Below are 10,340 nucleotides of genomic sequence, written 5' to 3'. Positions count from 1 at the left end.
GGATGGTCAGCTACAAAGACAGGCCAGGGGGTGCCCCTGAACTGGTCAGCCACAGATGGACATCCACTCTCTGAGCGAGCCCAGCAACAGAAACTCTAGCTTGAGAGTAAGAAGAACCAAGCAGATGTACCCCAGTTGGGCAACACTGTCTTCCAGGTTAAAACTTTTGTTTAAAAAACCCAAATGGTCTGACCCCGTGACTTCTTTCCAACTCAAAGCTGTAGTTTACCCACAACCCAAATCATAAGCACATAGACTGTATATACAGATTGTTTTGAAAACCCACAAATAAAAAACACTCTACCAAAAAAAAAAAAAAGACAGTGAGTTGAAGCCTTGTCATTGACTGAGTCACACCAGTGGGGCTTTGCCTTGGAGCCCAGCCCCTCGCTCCGTTTGCTCCTGCTGTCTCGGCCCTGGGGCCCCTACTCATCCTCTGTGGCGGCTGTCAGCATCCCCTTGTCGGCCAGGTGAGATCTGAGTGTGTTGAAGATGTGCAGCTGTTGATCTGGACGCAAGGTCAGGAACTGCTGAATCAGCTTGCTTGGGTTGGGGCCCCTGGAAGAGAATGTGAGGAAACAGTGCTGAGCGGGGATCCAGCAGCTTCTAGAGCCTGATTATCCAAACGGCTACTGTTCCCTCTTCCCTACTCGTGGAGGGCTGGGGGACCCTCAGAGAATCCAGACAGAGTAGCAACTGAAAACCATATTCATGTTTGGGATGCTTTTCACTCCCACTGATATGTAGCTAAAATCTAGAATTTCACCACATTTAAAATTCCACCAACTTGGTTCAGATGGAAAGGCACTGTACCTGATAAAACTGGCAATGTACACGTTGACAAAGGTGGCCATCAGGTACTGGCAGTCAAAGCGATCCATGATGCCTCCGTGGCCAGGAATGGTGTTGGCAAAGTCCTGTTAGAGGCAGGGGCAGGGCTGGTGAGCCCAGGCCAGGCCAACCCCAAACCCTGGACTATGGTCCCACCTCAGGGCCCAGCTACTGTCCTGAGTAGCTAAGCGCTACAGAAAGTAAGTATTAGTTCAAATGCCGAGGGTATAATAGGACACCATCTTATGATAAAATCTTTCTTTTGAAGAAAGATACAAGATGTATGAACAATAAACTGAAAATCCAACTACAGTTGACCCTTGAACAACAGGGGTTTGAACTGTATGGGTCCACATATACATGAATTTTTTTCAGTAAATACAGTACAGTGATGTAAATGTATTTTCTTTCTAATTTTCTTAATCACATTTTTTCCCTCTAGCTTACTTTATCGTAAGAATACAGTCTATCATATGTATAATATACAAAATATGTGTTAATCAACTGTTTGTTACCAGTAATTCTTCCGGTCAACAGTTATACGTGAATTTTCTACTGCATGGGAGGACGGGGGCAGGGGGAAGGGATCAGTGCATTGTTCAAGGGTCAACTATACTGAATTTTCTTGGAAACAATGTTGTTATTGTTGTTTTTTAGAGAGATACAGAGAGAGAGAGAGAGAGAGAGAGAGCGCACATGTGATGGGGTGGGGGGGAGCAGAGGAGGAGAGAGAGAGAGAGAATCTTAAGCAGGCTCCATGCCCAGTGCTGAGACTGATGTGGGGCTTGATCTCAGGACTCTGAGATCATGACCTGAGCTGAAATCAAGAGTTGGACGTTTGGGGCGCCTGGGTGGCTCAGTCGTTAAGCGTTTGCCTTCGGCTCAGGTCATTATCCCAGGGTCCTGGGATCAAGCCCCGCATCAGGCTCCCTGCTCCGCGGGAAGAATGCTTCTCTCTCTCCCACTCCCCCTGCTTGTGTTCCCTCTCTCGCTGTGTCTCTCTCTGTCAAATAAATAAATAAAATCTTAAAAAAAAAAAAAGAGTTGGACGCTTAACAGACTGAGCCACCCAGGTGCCCCAGAAACAATGTACTTTAAATTAACCAGCCTAAATACCCACCATGGGTGAAGAAGAGCACGCATTAATAGTCAGGGTTTATAGCTTGGTATTTTGAAGGAGGTGGTAGTTGAAGGCGTGGGACAGGAGGAGACCAGGCTGGGAGACAATGAGAGGAACAGAAAAGAGGGTTTTCCTACTTTGATTTTAAAGGCTCGTTTGAATCCACTTGCAAAGAACCCTCCAAAGGGGCCGATGAGCGAGGCGAACGTGGAGAGGGCGATGCTGTGAATCTGGAAGGGGTACATCCAGACTGTTGTCTGAGGAGAATAAATGAAATCAGTCAAGATGTCTTGTTAACATAAATAACTCTTTATGAAATGAACTCTATTTTCCCTCCAAAAACAAAATCAGTAAGAAAACTGGATTTTGAAAGAAAAAGAAAAAAAGAAAACAGGATTTTCTTTGTAAATCTCTAATGCGTTTAATAGAGGACATTCAGTATTACGCATTCAGTCTGTTGCAATATGATGTTTTAGTTGACGTATGTGGAGAAAATCCAGCCTTACATAAATTAAGTGGCTGAAAAAAGGAAGAGTATTTTAGCAACCTCTTTTCAGATAATTATGAGTATTCTTCTCTGACACTACACCAGAACTTGACAAGTGGTAGTTTCTTAAAAATTTGGTGCAGTGTGGAATTTGAGATCCTATGAATGAACTTTTTGTGCTCTTAACATTAAAATCCGTTGGTGTATCTTGCACTTTGAATGGCTCTTTGACCCACACCTGACAGGTGTTAACATCATGCACTGGCCATTTAGAAAATGATGGTTCACCAAGTTATATAAGTCTTCCAAGTGTAGACACAGTTTGCTATTACAATGTCAAAACATCCTATGTTAAAATCATCATATGTTAAAATCACTATAAAAATCACACAAAAAAAATCACTGCAGCTCTCATCCACAAAGCTTTGAAGTATTAGGAAGCTGTCAAGCTCCAGTGGCAGGTATACGCTTTCCAAAATACTTTCACTTGGAAGCCAAATTCTATGATCGGTAACAATCACTGTCAGGTGTTTTCCTTGAAGTGACAGGCTCACTTCGTTCCTTTTCAAGAAAATTGTTTGCCAAATAGAGAAGGCTGAAAAACTATAGTTTGTCAGTTCTTTTCAAGTAAAAAGTACGTCCCTATAAAAAAGGAGCAAGCTCAGCTCATAACTCAAACAGGTACGCACGCGCTTTCCCTTCGGTGAGCACTGGACTTCTGTATTTGGCAGAAATGTTCTAGGCACACTTTCCATTTGGGTACACAAGAGTATAGACAGATATGTATTCAAGGGTCAGGATTTAATAAAATGAATCACGTTACAGTTTCATCAAAAACACTCTCGAGAGGAGCTGGCTTATTCTTACTGCGAGTGTGTGGCATGAAGAATCCCATGACTTAGTCCAGTTTGCTGCCACAGCCCTCCCTCACACTAGAGCATCAGCGAGCTTACCCACCACTGCTTTTGCACCATTCATGGCAAATGTCAACAAGGTAAAAAAAGGCAAATAATGTCATTATATTATGATGAAAATAACTGTGACCTCACAGTCCCCCTGCAAGGATCTCAGGGTTCCCCAGGGACCCACAGAGCACAGTTTGAGAACCACCGGTCTAAAGGAACCTCAGTGAGATGAAAGGTCTCCCTCTGCCCTCACCCTTACCTGACTCGAACAAGTCTCCTCTATCCTGGGGCCCGCGAATTGTGGAGGGAGGAAGCTAGGTTTTTTTGAGGGAGTGGCAGCGGTGGAGAGAGGGTTCTCTCTGTAGTCACTACCTAACCAGGGGTAGCTTGCCCAGCGTGAGCGGCACATACCAAGCCAATGACCGACTGGATCACCTCAGGGATGTTGTACTCCTGCAAACGAAAGAGGTCCGAGGGCTCACAGTCCACAGTGAAGCTGTTGGTGTCATTGTTGTATTCCACGGGGCAGACAAAGCATCTGTACCCGGACATCACATAGGACAGCTGAGGACGAAGAGCGGAGTCAGGCAGAAGAGCCAAGTCCCAGCCAGCCTGCCCAAGCGGCACCCATGGGGTTCGGCTGGGTCCCTCACAGTGCCGAGCACCCCGCTAACTGCGAGCTGGGCACTAAATGAGAGGTTCATGTTTCCCCACGAGTATTTTGCCTGAATTTGGAAAAGGGTTTAAAAAGAGGTTCATGGCCTGCTGAGGCTTTACACATAGTTGCCCAAACACCCAGGTCGAAATCCAGGAAAGACCTGAAGGAATTTGGGCAAAGAACTACAAGAAGATTCTCCCCATTTAGGGGAGCTGTGGTCCCTTCTTCTCAGGACCTCTTAATTTCCTTTGACCTGGAGGCAGGTTGTCAGGAAGTGGTACAGTGAGAGACAGCCGGCCCGGAGGAGGAAGGTGGAAGAGCAGTGAAGTACGGGTATCAACTGGAGGACGGCTGGACACCCCTGAAAAAGGAGAGGCTGGCCGGATGGTCAGAAGCAGGGAGTGCTCCAGAAAGGGCGGGAAGATCATCCTCTTCCCACAGGGCACACATGGGAGAGAACCTCGGCCGGAGTGGCAGAGCTCACCTCATCTCCTACTCTCAGCTGCCAATCACTCAACCTTGAAATATCAAATGCGTGGACGAGAACGCTACCTGCTGAGTGTCACCATGCCTTGGCATGAGGGGAGTGCAGGTGCACATGGCCCTGCTCCTCAGCTGCCAAGACCCTGTTGAAAACTGGAAGATCAAGGACAGCTGGCTCTGCCCGGGCCAATTACAGAGCATGCCATGCTCATGCCCCTCAGGGGGGCAACGTTACCAATCAGCGGGACAGAGTCCTAGGCCTCAGGAAACAAGCTCTCTAGCCCTGGACAAGCTTTGAAGGGGGGTGTGAGGTCTCTGTCCACTCCCCCACCCAGCAGGGAACCACCACCTACCAGAAGGCCAAACACCACAGTAGCAAAGAAGCCCCCAATGAAGCCTTCCCAGGTCTTCTTCGGGGACAGCTATGGACAGAAAGCAAATTCTTAACAAAGGGCATTTTGACAACTGGCTTTGGGAACAATGATTACTTGTTTAAAACCTTCCTACTATTAAAAAAAAAAAAAAAAAAAGACCCACCTCATTCTGTTAACCCCTTCTTCTAAAACAACCCCGTGCTTGGTCTTCTTGTTCCTGGCCTGATACCCTTCAGTTTCCATTCTGTCCCAATTAGTCATTCAAATAGTTTAATTATATTATAAAATAGAATACTAATTAAATGACAATACTCAAATTCAGATTGAGCCCCCAAAATGTGCCTATGTAGTCTATAAAGATATTTTCTCTGTTAGCTTTTTTTTTGTTTATGAATAGTTGTCTTCCTTTGGCTTTTCTCTTAAAACTAAGTTATTGCCAGACTTTCTCCGGGATGACATAAAGACATTCACACAAGCTAGATACTTCTTCTGTCCCAAGCTGATCTACTTGTACGGAAAGCACCACCCTTCCCTCACAGTGATATTTCATGTTAGGGTGACCCATTTACCTTAATGAGTGGGGTCCGACCAAAGAAGAAGCCAAACATATAGGCCATAATGTCATTACAGATCACACAAGAGATGGGGACAATGAACCTAGGGAATAAACCAAAGTAAAAATCAACTCTCCCCAGATGACAATCCCTCAGATGTCAACAAAACAATGCCATTCATCAATTCCAGTACCAAAATAACCCCTAAGTACTTGTTATCCATGAAGGAATAGGCTAGAAAGAAAGAAAATACCAGACAAGCCATACCTAGTGCCTGGCACATAGCAGACATTCAAATCTTTACCGAATGGCTCCTGAATAAATGGAGGTGGGGTTCTACAAAAGGCCATTTTTTCTTTTTTTTGTTATAAAGTAATATATATGCACGTGGTAATACAAATTCAAACTGTAAAGAAGAGAAAGTTTTCCTTGTTTCCCTGTCCCTATCTCCATTCCCCCAAAATAACTACCTTTACTCATTCCTATTTCGTAATTTACCTACTTTTTTGGTGAATGGTTTATGACTAGCTCTCATGAGCACTCCCTCTCCCTAGGGCTATGCTGAGCGCAGAACCACAACCCACACAGCTAGCTATCTTGGTGACCCCCCAGCCGCCCCCCCCGCCTGCTGATCCCCACCATGAAAAAGGAGGCCATTTCCACACTTGTATCCTTCTGCTCTCCTCACTCTCCATCTCTGACCATCACTTTTTTAAAATGTCCTCTATTTAAAGTTCTGTATTTAACATAATACACATAAATCTCTGACTTCCTGACCCATCAACTGGAGGCAATATTTTCTGTCTGTTATGGGAGCATCTGCATCCTCCCAACCCCGCACATTATTTACTTGATCGAGACTTCTAGCACATATTCTCTGCTCTTCATATTTTCTACACCCACAATTAACCTAATCCTATAGGTTGAGCATGAAAACCAACAACCAGAGATTTTAGTAAGATTCACTGTAGAGCCACGTGTCATGTTTGACCCTAAAGATAAGGACTTATCATGAGCCATTCCTTAGAATTACCTAACAAAAACTGAAAGAAAGGGAAAGATTGTGTAACTCCCCAGGCCATTATTATCATTGTTTTAAACGTAATAATGCCCAAGGCCAACATTTATATGAGCTAGTCTCTGTCCTAAGCACTTTACATATATTTACTAATTTATTCCTCAGGAGGTGGGTATTACTATAGCCTCAGTCTGAGATCTGGGAACAGAGGCACAGTCTGGGGTCTTAAGCATAACACTTCAGTACCTCTTATATAAACTAGGATATGCCTTCACCTTTCACCAAGATCATCCAGCTTCCTCAGTCAGCCTGCTGATTTCCATAAATGCTGACAGATTTCCTGCTGAAACCATTGCATTTCTGGAATAAAATTTACTAAGTAATGGGTATATGGTTCTTTTGACACTTTGTCGGATTTTATTTGCTAATAGTTTATTTACAATGGTTTATCTGTAATCATTACAGAAAATCAGTTTAACATTCTTCTTTCTACCTCCCTAAGCTTATTAGCTTTAGTATGAAGGGGTAGATAAAACTCTGCTATTATCATTGGTTGTTTTTTCCCAGGTGTGGATTCTTTAGGCGATTTTTAAAGTTCTTCCACAGTTAGTGATCTTTTCAAGTTTTCTTCTTCATGACTTTTGGTAGTTTACATTTTACCAGATCATGACATTTTCCTTTAGTTTTGCAAACCTGTTGCTATACAGTTGCATTGTCTTTCATTCTTTAATTATCCATGTACTTGTTAGTCTAGAACATCGATTCTCAAAGTATAGGTCCTGACCAGCAGCAGCATCACCTGGGAATGTACCAGAAATTCAAATTCTCATTACTGAGTCTACTGAAGGAGAAACTCATGAGTGAGGCCCAGTGATCTGTGTTGTAACCAGCCCTGCAGACGATTTTGATGTAGGCTCAAGGTGAGAACCCCCGGCTTAGAAGGCAAGCAGGGGTTCTCAGTCTACCTGGACATGAGAAAACCCACAAAATAAAAGGGAAATCTCCCTCACTGACATCACTCACCAGATCATTCCTTCAAACAGGTTGTGGATAACGAGATGTGACTGAGTTACAACAATCAGTAATGTTACATGGGTCCAACCAAACTGCAAAAGAAGATCAAGAATACATTTGACCTGGGGCACCTGGGTGGCTCAGTTGGTTAAGTGTCTGCCTTCGGCAGGTCATGGTCCCAGGGTCCTGGGATCGAGCCCCACATCAGGCTCCCTGCTCAGCGGGAAGCCTGCTTCTCCCTCTCCCACTCCCCCTGCTTGTGTTCCCTCTCTTGCTGTGTCTCTCTCTGTCGAATAAATAAATAAAATCTTTAAAAAAAAAAATACATTTGACCTATCTGTTATACTGAAAGGAACTTCAAATAACAGCAATAACAAATAGAAAATTGCTAAAAACAAAACAAAACAAAAAAACACACCAAAAACAGAAAATATATCTGCTTCTGTACCTGTCTTACTGGAAGTAAAAAGGTACAGAACAGGCATCTGGGATTAACTTTGCCCCCAGCTACAATTACCACCAAAAGTAGGGACCACAGGGCCCACTAGTGAGCAAGTCCCTCTACGCTCTGAAAGCCTCGCTACGTCTCATTTTCTCCATAAATGTTAATTGCGTGCTGGGGCACCTGGGTGGCTCAGTCGGTTAAGTGCCTGCCTTTGGCTCAGGTCATGATCTCAGGGTCCTGGGATCGAGCCCCACGTCGGGCTCCCTGCTCAGTGGGGAGTCTGCTTGTCCTTCTCCCTCTGTTCTTTCTCCCTCTCTCTCAAGTAAATAAAATCTTTAAAAAAAAAAATGTTACTTGAGTGATTGGGACACTCAGTGAGGGGTTGTTTTCAAGTTGAGGGAGAGATGTAGCAGGTAGGATATCTGTGGGCATTGCCTGAAGCTTCACCTTGAGCCTTACTTGGACGCCACCTTCATGTCCTAGTGGAGAGGTTGCTTGGGGTGTAAATTAAGTAAGAGTGATGCAGAGCCGCTGAACTTAAAATGGGGACACCCCTTCGTGCTCTAGGTTCTATGCACACAAAACAGACTGCATTCCAGAGTTTTGATTTGTCACAGAAAGCATAGAGGTCTGCTGAGTTTCTGCAGAGCTTCCCTAAAGCCAAGAATTCTGACACACACACATACATCTCACTTACCATGTAGAACTGCAGTCGATAATGCTTCTTGACCAGACTCAATACAAACATGCAGAATCCTAGTATGAGGAGGAGAAAGGGCAAAATGAATCACACTCTGCATTATCTTTGTCCTAATCATTTCCTTTAGATGTTAAATGGTCTTTTGGCCAATTTCCAAGCAGTGCACAATTCCAAAGCCCAGGGGAATAAACCTCTTATTCCAGTAAGAGTCAGAAGCAAAAATGGACTCCTTCAAGACAATCAAAGGAAGGCAATATTTTTAAATCTTGCAGACTACACTCAATTTAGAACACTGTTCACCAGATAGGAACATTCTGATCCTAGAGCAGGGTCAACCAACAAAGTTCAGGCCAGCCACCTGTTTTTATAAATAAAACTTTACTGAAACACAGCCCGTTTGTTTACATATTGTCTGGGGTTCTCCTTTCATGTTCAAAGGCAGAACAGAAGAGTTGCAACAAAGAGCCTATGGCCCTCAAAGCCTAAATTTTATCTAGAACCTTAAGAAAAAGTTTGCTGACCCCTGTCCTAAATTATAGGTTTGGCTAAGGGTGGGATCTACCTAGTGTGGAGTCAGGGCCTCACATCTCTCACACTGACCCACATGGTGGCAAAATAAAAATAAAAATAAAACCTGCAGGGCCCCACACTCCTCCAGGAAGGAAAGAGACTTCTACCTGCAGGAGTGGCTGGGCCCCTCAAACACAGCCCTGCCCAGAAGAGAGCATGTGGCTGGCTATTCCAGACCCCTGGCCTCCCTCTGTGAGTTGGGGGGGGGGAGGGGCAGTCTCAGGGTCTGAGGCACACTGACTATGCTCAACAGCAACAGACCCCTTGGCGGTGGATTTTCTATTTTAATGGCCAGGTGTCATTCACAGAGCCAAGTACTGCTATCAAGCTGATCAAAAATAGGTCAGACTGAAATTTAGGTCAGAACAAATTTCTCCCGTGCCTCAAACTGGCTTTGAGGGCAACTATGACAAACACTAGCATTAACACTCAGCACTCAGGTAGGACTGAGTTTACATTGACAGCCCCTCACTGTTTGTGAACTTTTAATGTATCTGATTAAATTCTCCCAGTACCTCTGCTGTTTTAGCTCCAGATTACAAAAGAGACCCAAAGATTAAGCACCCAGCTCCTCTGAAGTCACAGAGCCCTTTTCAACACGGATGGGTAACATTTCCACCACACTGCAATGTCCCTCATGCGGCTCCTCAGGTGACTCCCCTAAAGATAGCTGCTGGGTTTTGATCACGCCGCAGAATCTCTGCCAACAGGAGAGTCAGGACTGGACCGTGCTATGCTGTCCTCCCACGGAGGCTGGGACACAAGGACGGGTGGCACAGACTGCAGTCCCCACAGCCACTCAAGGCCCTGGGTCCCATTTCTTAGTCAAGAGCTGCTATGACTCACGTTTAAGGCAGAGCCCTCAGCTCTGCTGCCCTGCACAGTCGGACTTCACATCATCAAAACCGTGCATTCACCAAGAAGTTCCCCACCTTCTACTCAGCAGACATACAAAAACAAGACAAACACAAGAAGAACCGCTGAGTGCCTACCTATTAGGTAGAGAGTAAAGGAAATGAACCGGTGGTATTTACTGAGAATCCGCAAAGGCTCCTCTCTCTGGACCAGAGTGAAGAAGTAATCGGTCACCGTCTCACCATAGAAGAAGTAATTTACACACAGGAGAAAGTACCTGTAAATGGAGACAGGTCACTGCCACGGGGAGCACATGCGGCCTCTCC

General features: G+C 44.8%; 1 protein-coding gene across 1 annotated transcript in view; it reads right to left on the bottom strand.

Moving 5' to 3' along the window:
* Positions 1-6: 6 nt before the first annotated feature.
* CDS2 (CDP-diacylglycerol synthase 2) overlaps positions 7-10,340 on the bottom strand; it is a 57,674-nt gene continuing 47,340 nt past the window's right edge. The window contains exons 5-13 of the mRNA XM_032419375.1: positions 10,152-10,291; positions 8,587-8,645; positions 7,454-7,536; positions 5,428-5,515; positions 4,838-4,906; positions 3,755-3,907; positions 2,089-2,208; positions 814-917; positions 7-558 (exon numbers count right to left, since the gene is read on the bottom strand). Coding sequence (XP_032275266.1) covers positions 426-558; positions 814-917; positions 2,089-2,208; positions 3,755-3,907; positions 4,838-4,906; positions 5,428-5,515; positions 7,454-7,536; positions 8,587-8,645; positions 10,152-10,291 — 949 coding nt within the window. The 3' untranslated portion in view covers positions 7-425. The remainder of the gene's footprint in view (positions 559-813; positions 918-2,088; positions 2,209-3,754; positions 3,908-4,837; positions 4,907-5,427; positions 5,516-7,453; positions 7,537-8,586; positions 8,646-10,151; positions 10,292-10,340) is intronic.

Source organism: Phoca vitulina, unplaced genomic scaffold (genome assembly GCF_004348235.1).
Source record: "Phoca vitulina isolate PV1807 unplaced genomic scaffold, GSC_HSeal_1.0 scaffold22, whole genome shotgun sequence".
Taxonomy (NCBI): Eukaryota; Metazoa; Chordata; class Mammalia; order Carnivora; family Phocidae; genus Phoca; species Phoca vitulina.
This window is presented reverse-complemented; position numbering and strand designations above follow the sequence as displayed.